At 38.6% G+C, this 12,350-nt stretch overlaps 1 protein-coding gene across 3 annotated transcripts in view; it reads left to right on the top strand.

The window, feature by feature from the left end:
• The window catches only part of LOC124388985 (transient receptor potential cation channel subfamily M member 4-like), a 29,183-nt gene extending 20,506 nt beyond the window's left edge, over window positions 1-8,677 (top strand). For 2 of the 3 annotated variants that reach the window (XM_046854158.1, XM_046854157.1), the window contains exons 17-28: window positions 137-244; window positions 1,353-1,396; window positions 1,489-1,727; window positions 2,212-2,327; window positions 3,083-3,215; window positions 4,836-5,010; window positions 5,103-5,268; window positions 5,495-5,676; window positions 5,776-5,908; window positions 7,972-8,044; window positions 8,128-8,221; window positions 8,344-8,677. In XM_046854158.1, the coding sequence (XP_046710114.1) occupies window positions 137-244; window positions 1,353-1,396; window positions 1,489-1,727; window positions 2,212-2,327; window positions 3,083-3,215; window positions 4,836-5,010; window positions 5,103-5,268; window positions 5,495-5,676; window positions 5,776-5,908; window positions 7,972-8,044; window positions 8,128-8,221; window positions 8,344-8,369 (1,489 nt within the window). In that variant the 3' untranslated portion in view covers window positions 8,370-8,677. Of the gene's footprint in view, window positions 1-136; window positions 245-1,352; window positions 1,397-1,488; window positions 1,728-2,211; window positions 2,328-3,082; window positions 3,216-4,835; window positions 5,011-5,102; window positions 5,269-5,494; window positions 5,677-5,775; window positions 5,909-7,971; window positions 8,045-8,127; window positions 8,222-8,343 lie in introns of those variants that run through there. The other variant, XR_006926495.1, reaches the window with a different exon arrangement.
• Window positions 8,678-12,350: the final 3,673 nt, after the last annotated feature.

The raw sequence follows: 12,350 nt of genomic DNA, 5'->3' as shown, positions 1-12,350 counted from the left end.
ATCTCTTTGTTTTTTTGCATTATATTTATTCAGAAATAAATTGTGCATGTTGCAAAATTGAGTTTTTTGTTGTTTGTAATTCGAAACCTTCTCCATTAATTTGCTGCTCATTTTGCAATCCTTGTCCTGTTTTCAGGGTTGAGGACGAGGAGGTGGAGGGGACGTCTGAAGAAGTCTCGAAGCAAAAGGAAATAGACTGGCTCTACGCCGAAACCGTCTTCTCTTTCTCGGACATGAAACGCATGTAATCCCAATTAAATATGCACAGAGCGAGCAAAGGTTTAGGCATGTGTCGATGCATGAATTTAATTACGGAAGATGTAAAAATAAACAAAGTCTGTGTCTTTTAAATACTGTACAGTTACTGCATCTTTCTTCAATGCAGCTACAGATACCGATAAAGTCTATAGGTGTGTGTCTGTGTGTGTGTGTGTGTGTGTGTGTGTGTGTGTGTGTGTGTGTGTGTGTGTGTGTGTGTGTGTGTGAGTAAGAAGCTTTCTGTTTTTCTGTTTTAATGAAGCCTGCATCACTAGCATTTAATTAGCATGGGTGGTGGTTTTGAGAACAGTACTTGACACCACATGACTCTGACACAAACAGTGTCTCTGATTTCACACGCTTGCTGTTAGCATGCTAATGTTAGTAATGAAGTAATCATAGCTTTACTAAAAGGCTAAATCCAAAACTGAAACTTAAACCCCTACACCCTTCACCACATACCCAATACATTATACACTGCATTTTACACCCTACACCACATACCCTATACCCCACACCCTGTACACTACTCTATACCACACACCCTATACCCTACACACTATACACTATACCCTTCACCACATACCCTATACCCTACACCCTATACCCCACACCACATATCCTATACAATACACCCTTCACCTTAGGGTTTAGAGTAATACATGCCCTATACCCTAAACCCAGTTACACTATACCCTTCACCCTATAGACTATAATCTATACCCTATACATTACAACCTACACTACATACCCTATACCTTACATCCTCAATAATCTATATTGAATAATCTGTATAAATCTACTCACATGGGTTTCCTATGGGTTAATTTGGGGTCTTAATGAGAAAAAAAAAATGCTGTTAGTGCCTTGGTCCATAAAATCTGTTTGCAGGGGATTGCATGGGACGTTTTGACTTAAGGAAAAGCTAATATTTTTATAATATAATAGATCCAGTCCAGGTGCGAAGGTGTACTTCATCTTCCATTTTCATTTGTGCATTGCACAATCACTTATGTTGACCATGAGAAATAAAATGCAGAATGTTTTATTAGTCTGTGCATGACTTTTTTTTTTTTTTCTCTCTCTATGTCCAGTCCGAAAGCAGATGGGTCAACTCCTGTTCGACAAAGCATAAAAGGTCTGGTTATGAACAACCATGTCATTCACCATAACAAGTGATTTCTTCTCATTTACGGACCAGTTTTATATATTTATTCGTATATTTTTTAGGTTACTCAGTCGGAGCAGTCCGTCCCAAGTTGCCATACATATTTTCGCGCTGGAGACAGTTCTGGTACGCCCCGGTTACTGCCTTCCTTGGCAACGTGCTGATGTACTTCCTCTTCCTGCTTCTTTTTGCCTACGTGCTGTTGATGGACTTCAAGCCTCCTCCACCAGAGGGCCCAGCCTTCTGGGAGCTCCTGCTGTATTTTTGGGTGTTCACAATAATGTGTGAGGAAATTCGTGAGGTAAAACTCTAGCAGTATTCCACAACCAGTGATATATATGCAACAGTATACAAAGCAAAAGAAGATATAATTGTTTTATGTTTTTTTTATAATGGTTATGCAGAAACACATGCATGTTCCTTTTGTTTTAACTGTTTTCATGTATTCGTATGAAGATTTTCTTTGATCAAACAAATCTATCTTCTCTATCTTCTTCCTTTTGGACTCCAAAGGACTTTCCTTCACTCATTCACTGTCTAATTCTTGTATGTTCTTGCCTTTTACAAACAAAAGAAACATGCATGTGTCTGAAAAATCATGATTTCAGTATATTAACAAATAACTGGTTGCAATAATAAGTGCATGTTCACGTGCTCATAGGCATTTCGTTGTTGGTGTTATGAGCTCCTATATGTGTTTAAATGTCTGTAAAAGAGAGGAAAATTCCTTTTTTCTTCGCTCTCCTCTGTCTATCGCTCTCGCTCTTGCTCTTTTTCTCATTTAGACTTTCTTCGTGGGAAGCATGCCGTTCAAGCAGATGATACGACAGTATTCTCAGGACATGTGGCACAAGTTAGACCTCATTGCCATCACCCTCTTCCTTATTGGTATTGGCTGCAGGTAAAACCATCTCATTTGCATTTGCAGTGCATGAGATCTCACCTACAATCAAAAAGTCAGATTTTGCCACTACATACAGATGAGTTTACTAGTTTAACATCTTTAAGTGGCAATGTGATAGAAAACAATCTGCTTTAAAATCCAGCACTGGGTGCATTGAGTGTTATATATATGTTGTATGGCCGCTTCTGTTCATTTCAGTTGAAAACGAGATGATGGTCTTTTTGACAAGGACTTATTCAGTAGATCTAAATTTAAATGCAAAAGAAATTATGGCACATGTGACTGATGCATTCAAGTGACAAAGTACTGCCTCTGGATCTTTGGGTGGCAAATATCATAATCCATAAATCCACAAAAGCCCAATTAGTTTTGGATTAGTTTATCTGTTTTTTTTACTTCTTTTCATGCGCTCATTTGATGATGCGTGATTTACAACATTGTGTGACAAATTAAGGGAAAAAAGTGTGTTTTATGCTTTGGGGTGAAATTTTGCTGCCAGATGTTGGTTCTGATGACTTTTATTCCATAGTTAAAGTCCAAAAAGGAGTTTAGAGGAAATCCTAGCTTCTACACTAGCTGAATTTAAATCCTCGATTAAAACTCTTTTAATCATATAGAATTTGTGTTATTGGTTTACTTCTTGCCATTTACTATCATGTACAGGAATTTAGCCAACTAAGGTTGATTTTAAATGTGCTTAAAAGGAATTTCTGTCCATGTCATTCACACAATTGCTGGCTTCTTTGTCTCAGGATGTTCGCCGAGACGTTTTCCTTAGGCCGTGCAGCCTTGTGCTTTGACTTCATGGTGTTCAGCCTACGACTTATCCACATCTTCGCCATTCATAAGCAGCTTGGGCCAAAAATTATCATAGTGGGCAAGATGGTAAGCTATGGCAGGAAACAAATATATTTGTATTGCTGTAGATCTAAGGTTTTCAGTCAGGTAACAAAAAAATGGGGGGTGAATTGATGTTAAGGGCGCATTTGTATTTTTTTGATAGCCTGTGTCCTTTGGGTAGATTTAAGATTCAATACATTTTTACATTCATTTATATTATAACCCCATCAAGACTTGTGCCCAGAATTTGGCATTTTAACAAGTTGTTCCTGAGAACATTCCTTACTCCTTTAAGCTCTGACGTCCTTTTTTACTTTGGTTTAGACAATTCACATCCACTCACTAGCTAACGCTCCCCTGTCATCTGATAGATACAAACTGGAGAGGGTAGTGCAACCAAGTGCTTTTTCCAAGAAATACAAAGCCAAAGTTCTAAAGTTCTTGTCACTTAGTCAAACCATGCACAGGCATACCACCCATTTCCTCTGGCTGCGCCCTCCATTTACAAAACCGTATTCAACCATGGCACTGCTGCCCCACACATGGCCCCTGGATAAAATGTCTTTGTGTGGCAAATGGCAGAATCCTTTTAGCACAGCTCAACATGACACAAATGCCCAATGCATATTGGATTAGTTTATCCATTTATAATACTTTTTCTTACTCTTCAGTGGAACAATTCTAGACCTTGGACAGCAGCAAAATGTTCATGCAGTCATTAGATGATGCTTTGTTTACAACATTGTGTCCAAGACAGAAAATAAACTGGCTTTTATTTCTGTTTAAGGCAAACCAGAGTTCAAGCAACATTCTAAAAAAAAAGGCAGTAAAGCAGTAATCCCAAATTTTTTAAAGAAACCCTGCGGTTTTGCTTCATTATTCGGGCAGCGTTTGAATTCTGCTACTTGCTCTGTTCTAGAAATGTAGACTGTTCCTGTGGAACCATTTGCAGATGCACAGAGTGTCCAATTGGAGACAAAAACTCCATCCAACCCCTTCCCAAAATGACAGGAGATATGCATAGATAATCAAAGACTGGATCGAATAGCTCAGTCAAAAGCAAAATTGGAAAAAACCCACAGAGGCTCCTGGTACCAGTGTTGCTGTCCCTTTCTTCTTTTCAGATATTCCTGATTCATCCTGATGCCCCACCTCTGGAGTATTTGTCAGTTGGAGACTACTCTGAGAATGGTTCCACAGGAACAGTCTAAAGGTCTAAAGATCCATTAAGTTATCTAGCAACTGAGGAACCATGGACATGGATTTGGACTATAATTATTATCAACGGTCTTCTACAATAGCTTGAACAGTTGCTATGAACATTCAAGTGAGGATGGTTCCCTTTTGAGTCTGGATCTCCTTAAGGTTTCTTCCTCATGAAGTCTCAAGGAGATTTTCTTGCCACCCGGCATCACTGGCTTGGTCATTAGGGATAAACACATAATTTGAATTGAATGAATTGAAATGACTTGAGGAACCTTCATAAATGTAGTCTGATTTCAATAGGGCTTTTCCAAGCTAAATTGGAAACCCCCTTCCTTCTGGAGTATTTGGGACATGAAAATCAGGAAATACGTGATAATATCCAATAAATAGATCAGTTAGCCCAAATTCTGTTATCTTTAAATGTCCACATTTAATTCTCCTTCCTCGATTTCTTTCCAGATGAAGGACATCTTTTTCTTTCTGTTCTTCCTTGCTGTGTGGTTGTTGGCATACGGAGTTGCCAATCAGGCCCTGATCTATCCCTACGACTCCGACGCCGATAGGATACTGCGCCGTATATTCTACAGACCATATTTACACATTTTTGGACAAATTCCCGTGGAGGAGATAGACTGTATGTTCACACTCATTGCAATCCCATACACTATCGCAATTCGTTGTTCTGCATCCGGCTCATTAATGGTTCTAATCTTTGTGTGTTTTCAGCTGGATATAGATGGGATTTGGATTGCACAGACAATGCGACACTCATTGACGCAGGTATGGAACCATGTAGGGAAGCACACCATAATTGGCTTGTGGTCTTATTACTCATCATCTACCTTCTGGTCACCAACGTCCTGCTCATTAACCTTCTCATCGCTATGTTCAGGTAGTCACCCATCCATCCATCTGTCTGTCTGCCCGTCTGTCTGTCTGTCTGTCTGTCTGTCTGTCCGTCCGTCCATTCATCTATTTGTGTCTGCCTGTCTGTCCATCCATCTTAAAACTTCTGCTTATTGTACTTATCAAGGTGCATCTCTAAAACACAGATGTTGCTTCATGGGTCAAGTTTTTTATCCCCGGTCCTCTTCTCTCCTTTTCCTCCTTTTATTAAGTTACACCTTTAACAAGGTGCAGGATCGGAGTGACACATACTGGAAGTTCCAGCGCTACAATGTAATTGTAAGCTATCATTCTCGGCCATGTCTTGCTCCACCCTTCATCATCATCTCACACTTCCACCTCTTCATCAAGAGGAACATCCGCAAGGTGCCCTCGGAAAAGGTGCACCAGTTCGGTAGGCTTGTTTCGTTTCCATGTAGTAGAGGGCACACATAATTTATTTATTTATTTGTATTTTCTTTACAAATACAAAGCATCTACTTTCTTTCGCTAGCTGTGGACTTAAGGGAGAAAGCCAACAACCGGCTAATGACATGGGAGCGCATTCAAAAGGAGAACTTCTTGTCTGCTGAGGGAAAGAAGTTGAGAGGAAGTGACACGGAGAGACTAAAGCGCATGTCTGTTAAGTGAGTGCTCTCATCTGTTTTCCATACATTCTACACACAGTCATTATACTCTATAGAGTTTTTGAGAGATACATGTATGTTCATTTTGTTTCTATGCAAAAAACTCTGTAAAGTCTGTAAATGTCCAGATTTTCCAATTTATTTGCACTAGATAAACATGACCAATTTTACACACTTTCAGCATCAGAATAGTTTGTTTCTTTAAACTTTCTTTTGGCTTCTCTATTCATGATGCGCATGTTCGATTTGGCACGTTTTTTTAAACTGGATGCCCTTCCTAACGCAACCCTCCCCATTTATCCGGGCTTGGGACCAGCACTAAGAGTGCACTGGCTTGTGCAACCCTAATGGCTGGGGTTGGTTCCCTGATTGCTTACAGAGCTGGAATTGGAATGGAATGGAATGGAATTGCATAGCGTTGAAGTATGGACTAGTAGCAATGTTGGTTGTGGATTCCTTTTACTTACCAGAATAAGTCTCCAACCTTTTTAAAACCATTTTACAAGGTTTTAAATATACAGAATAATCAAGGGACTGAAATGGAAGCAGGCGAGCCTAATATAAGAAAAATGTGGGATAAAGGAAGACACCCACTTGGTGATTCTCCAAATCTATCAACCTGGAGCGATTTTAAGGTTAAATCAGCACAGTGATATCCATTGCCAAATCATTATCACCCACCAATTTCATTCCATTTCCATGAAAAAGTTCCTACCAAAGGAATGGTAGATTGATAGACTTTACACAAATTATGTTTAAATACAATGTATTATAGGCAAAAGCCGTTTTAAGTAAATAGTAGTAAAGGGGTTTGCGCTATAACTCCATAATTGAGGCCATTCATTGAAGATGCATATGAAGCAGCTACCGATGCGATACGATGGAAAGATAGATGCAGCTCTACTTCTGCCATGTTAATGTATATTCTATGTGACTCTCAGGAGACGCCTCGGCCTCCATATCGTTGTGACGTGTCATATTCACGTAGCAGCAGTGAAAAACGAGGAGAAATCAATCTACGTGGAAAATATCGGTCAAAAACCAATGCTACGTTTATAAATAAAAGTATAACGCTTCCACTAATAATGATGTGTAAATAAATCGTTTTTTTTGACGCAAATATGTCAACAACGATGCATCGCGATACAAATGCCAATAAATTTGCCATAATTTGACGCATCACATCGTTAACCTTTTTGATTTACCATCCCTTGTGTGCACACTCTGGCCTCAGTGTTCTTTTATTTCTTACAGAGTTTCCTGTTTATGGTTATTATTTTATTTCATTCATCCTTTTTTTATTTTTTATACCAGTGCATTTCATTGGCTTTGTACTTCTACTTTGCACAGTAAGTATAAAGATGAATCGAATCGAATTAAAGTTGAAAATGATCTAATTTGAGAATTTCTGGGTTTTAATTTTTACCTTACAAACTTCTGTAGTTTAATCATGGACTTGTTATATTATATATTATTATACTATATACACTATATTGGCAATAGTTTGCGGACACTTGGTCACAATTATGGTATGCACTTTGAGCATCGCATTCCATATTTAATCCCAATTTGCTCTTCTAATTCCCTCCACTCTTCTGGGAAGATGTTCAACTAGAATTTGGAGTGTGCTTCTGGAGATTTTTGCTCATTCAGACACAAGGGTGTTGGTAAAATCAGCTACTGATGTAGGTGAGGTGAGGAGGCCTGAAATGCAGTTAGTGTTCCAGTTCACCCCAGAGGTGTTCAATAGGGTTGGAGCTCTATAGCAGGAGATCTTCTATTAATCCCATGCAAAGCATATCTTCATGGATTTTGCTTTGTGCACAGGGGTATTGTCCTGCTGAAAGAGGTTTGGGGTCTCCTAGTTCAAGTAAAGGGAAACTTTCATGCTACTCATCCAAATACATAATATACAATTGTCATTTCAGCTTTGCGATAACTGTTTGGAAAGTCATAGTCAGGTCTTCCAATATTTTTGTCCATATAGTGTATTTACTGTATGTGTGTGTGTGTGTGTGTGTGTGTGTGTGTGTGTGTGTGTGTGTGTGTGTTTGTATGTGTAGAGTGGATAGTGTTCTCAAACAGACTACCGAAATCAGGGATTTGGACCGCATGGTGAGAGACCTCAAGTCTGAGGTTAGTGGTCTGATTGAATAAAACTCAACATGATGTCATTATTTGCGGCAATTGTTTTCTTATTTGCTCTTCTTCTCCTCCAGGTGGAGTTCTGTTCATCAACACTGCTATGGATGGCTGAAGCTCTATCTCAGAGTGGTGTGCTAAAATCGACCAAACCTCCTCCTACACGCAAAGGTGACTGTTCATCACAGATGACATCACTTGTTTGCATTTGTTCAGTGCCAAAGCCTGAAATTAGAGTGTAATATTTCTATGTAACTGTAATGGAATTTTCTTTTTTACATTTTCTTTTCTAGTAAACCCATCCACCCCGGAGATGTGAGAATGCTTCACTTATCTTCCGTTTTTACATAGCAGTGTAGATGATGATGCATTCCTGCTGTTCAGGCTATTTAATGAGAATGTGGTACTTCTGTCACTTTGGCAGTCTTTGTCTTCTTCTGTTTATCTTTTTTATTTTTAAAAAAAGAGGTAAGAGTGCAGAAAAAAGTGCTAGATAATGGGGGGTCAAGCTCTGATTGTATATATCCGTTTATTCTTGCTGCCTTTCCCATAACCTATATATATATATATATATATATATATATATATATATATATATATATATATATATATATATACACATAAATACAGAGGCCACTCTGTGCAGCATGGGACGGTTTCTCATCAACGCCTTGGGTGGTTCCATGAAATTCCAGAGTAAGAACGAGTGCTTTGACGATGGATTGGACTGTAGTTAATGTCAACAGTCTGCTACATTAACTCAGGACTACTTTTCACTTCTGATCATCATCACTGCACCCCGCAACATCGTATATCTGCTATGAATGGACATTCGGTGCAACCCAGATGAGGATGGGTTCCCTCTTGAGTCTGGTTCCTCTCAAGGTTTCTTCCTTATGCCATCTCGGGGAGTTTTTCCTTGCCACAGTCGCCACCGGCTCACTCATCAGGGACAAACTTACACTTATAAAGAACATCTTATTCATTTTTATCACCACATTATCTGTGTAAAGCTGCTTTGAGACAATGTTCATTGTGAAAAGCGCCATACAAATAAAAATGAATTGAATTGAATTAAATTTATACATTAATTTTATTATTTTATGTTTTTTATTTATTATTATTATTTTTGCCTGTAAAGACATTTTGGGTTCGAGATCAAAAGATGAATATGAGAGGAGAGGTTAAAATGTCATCTTTTATTTCCTGGTATTTATATCTAGATGTGTTACACAACATAGAACATAGAAACTTTAGTATCTGGTAACCTGATTTTGGGCTGAGCAAGTAAATAAATATAAATTACATGTAATGTAGGGGTGTAAATTTCTTGAGTGTAATAACCTGCGACACATTGACTTTTTGTGATGCTTTTTTAGACTTTTACCAAAGGTTCCTTTAGCTGTACTTTATTTATGTGTGGTGGGGTGGACGGGGTTCACGTTGCAATCCTCTTTCCAGGAGGTGAAATTCTACTTGAATAAAGTTAAGGTCTAGTCTAAAACCTACCACTGTTTCCACTCTTATTTGGCAGGGATAATTTTCCTGCTGCAGGATAACATTCCTCTTGATTAATTTGGATATATTTCTTTGTAAATTGCCAGACAGATTGCTTCTAAAGACTTCAGAATTCATTCTGCAGCTATGATTATTAGTTACTTTAACAAGATAGATTAGTGTTTCTGTTCCAGAAGCCATGACACTCTACCCCAAATGCTAACCTTCACCCTCCACTGTGCTGGACTGAGACTGTTCTTTCCTTTTCCATACTTTTGTTTTTCCATCACTTTGGTTGAGCTTAATGTTGGTTTCTCAAAATTTTCTGGTTTACCCACTATATTTCTGCTCTCAAAGTCTTCTTTGAACAGCCGATTGTGATACCTTCTCTCTTGCCTTCTTGCGGTTGTTACTGATGTCATGATGCTATTGATGCTATTTTTGGCTTTTTCACCATAGTTCTCGGTTTTCATTTTTTGGCCAACCATTCAGTGTTTAATTTCTCCTGTGATCGATTTTCCATCTTTTGTCAACTTCAAAACGGCTTGTCATCCCCCAATGATGGTTCTCTTTTGATCGTAGTTGCTTTTGTTAAAATCTTTTAATATAAAAAATATAATCTACATATAAAACCAGGAAATAAAAGCTAAACTTTAAAACTTTCCTTTTGTTTCTATGCAACATCATTCACTTTGTCCAAACAAATCTATAAATGTCCAGATGTTCCAATTTATTTGCATTGAAAAATCCTTCCTTAGAAGGAAGAACAGCTTACACAGTTTCAGCACCTGGACAGTTAGTTTTTATTATTGTGAAACTTCCAAAGGTGTTCTTCGCTAGTTGGAGATTTTTTTATGATGCAGTTTTTCCAAGAGCAGTTCAATAGGATTTAGTTGCTGTGACTGGACAGGCCATTCCATGATAGTAACTCTTACAGATCATGGACCTACTCTTTGGCTCGTCATCTTCTCATATGGTCAAGTCGGTTCCAATAAACCTCAGTCCAGTCGGAATTGCATGGTGTATGTTGAAGTATGGAATGGTGGCCATGCTGGTTCAGAATTTCTTTCATTTTCTGGAATAAGTCTCCAACCTTCCCTGCTTCCTCCACTATGTTTGAATGTGGGGGTGAGGTGGTCTGTTAACATCTCTCTGGTCTCTATCTTACACAAGTTTTTCTGTCAAGTCACATTTGGGCTCCATATAACTTTTTCCAAAAAATAACAAATATCCTATTTAAACATAAAAAAGATTGCACAGGGCCTCCCAAAAGTTTCTATAAATATGAGAATTAGAGAAATGTATTGGGATACCTGACCTTTCCAGTCGATATGTGGTTTCTCTGCAAACCATTACCACAAACACACACTTGTACAGGATGTATAATTTAGATGCACTAACATGAGGTAACAATTCATTAAAATATATTTAACACTGCAGCTTCCAAACAAAGACAAATCCTGTTAAATGAATGTCCACAAAATCTAGTGGAACATCTTGCTATAGGAGTGGAGGTTCTTATAAGAGCAAATGGAGACTGAATTTGGAATGAGATGTTCAATAAGTACATATAAAATGTTATGGGTAGGTCTCAACAATCTTTGTTTATAAATCACACTCTTGGAAATGAGGGTGGGTGTCTGGTTCCTCCTGAGGTTTCTTCCTCATACCATCTAAGAGAGTTTTTCCTTGCTTCAATTGTTTCAGGCTTGCTCATCAGATATAAATACCAGGTGGCATCAAAAGGTTTCGAGACTAATGGTTCTAACTGGTGCTGTTGTGACCACGTGCGTTACCATGTCTGTGATTTCATCATGGACAGCAAGTTAGAACAAAGAGCAAATTTGAAATTGTGTGTGAACTAGGCAAATCTGCCACACAGACGTGTGACATGACATACGTTTGACATACGCCGAGTCGCTCAAGGTGTTCTGTGTGGCATGCGTGCTTCAGGAGTGGAAGAAATTTACTGGACGACAAGAAATCAGGAAGACTTTTAACGAGCTCAAACCCCCAAAATGTCTAAACCATTCGACAACCCATGCAGGATGATCGTCGGAGAACAATCCACACAATCTCACTTTCACACCCACCTTACTGGCCAGATTTGGCTCCTACCCTCCTACCGAAGATAAAGATTCAGCTCAAAGGTCGCCGTTTTGACACCATCGCGTATATTGAGCTTCGAACATTTCTAAAAGAAAACTTCCTGGACACATTTCAGAAGAATGCTTGAGTGCTGTATTGCTGTGCAAGGGGACTATTTTGAAGGTGGTAGAGTGTAGACCTGTTTCAACCCCACATTTCCACATTAGATCTAAGAAGCTACTGCAGAGAAAGACTCAAGAACTTTGAGGATGGACTTGGACTGTAATTTCTTAGAAGCTGCTTTGGGAAGATATCTATTGCTAAAAGTGTTATACAATTAGAAATAGCATTGAATTGATTGGAACATTTTTTCCATTGTTTTTCTTCTGTTTAGTTCCAACCTGTTAGCTAGGTCATGCTCCTCCCTCCCTCTCTCCCTCCCTCCCTTCCTCCCTTAATAATGTTAGAAATAAACATGTTTAGCTTGAAGCATTAACCTCCTTAATCTGTACACATGAACAAACATGCTCACAATCAAATGGATTAGAGCTCAGAAGTGGTTGATGACAAAGATACAGAGATCGAGCTTTAATTATTTGGCTGGTAGAAGACTTTATGGCAAGAAATACACTTTTGTAAAACCAGTGGCCAACAAGGCTTTCTCTGCTGGCCTAAACTGTAACAGAATTAATAACTTACGTTTTAATATATTTTT

Source organism: Silurus meridionalis, chromosome 7 (assembly GCF_014805685.1).
Source record: "Silurus meridionalis isolate SWU-2019-XX chromosome 7, ASM1480568v1, whole genome shotgun sequence".
Classification (NCBI taxonomy): domain Eukaryota; kingdom Metazoa; phylum Chordata; class Actinopteri; order Siluriformes; family Siluridae; genus Silurus; species Silurus meridionalis.
The sequence above is the reverse complement of the archived record's forward strand: the minus strand, read 5'-3'. Positions and strand labels throughout refer to the sequence as shown.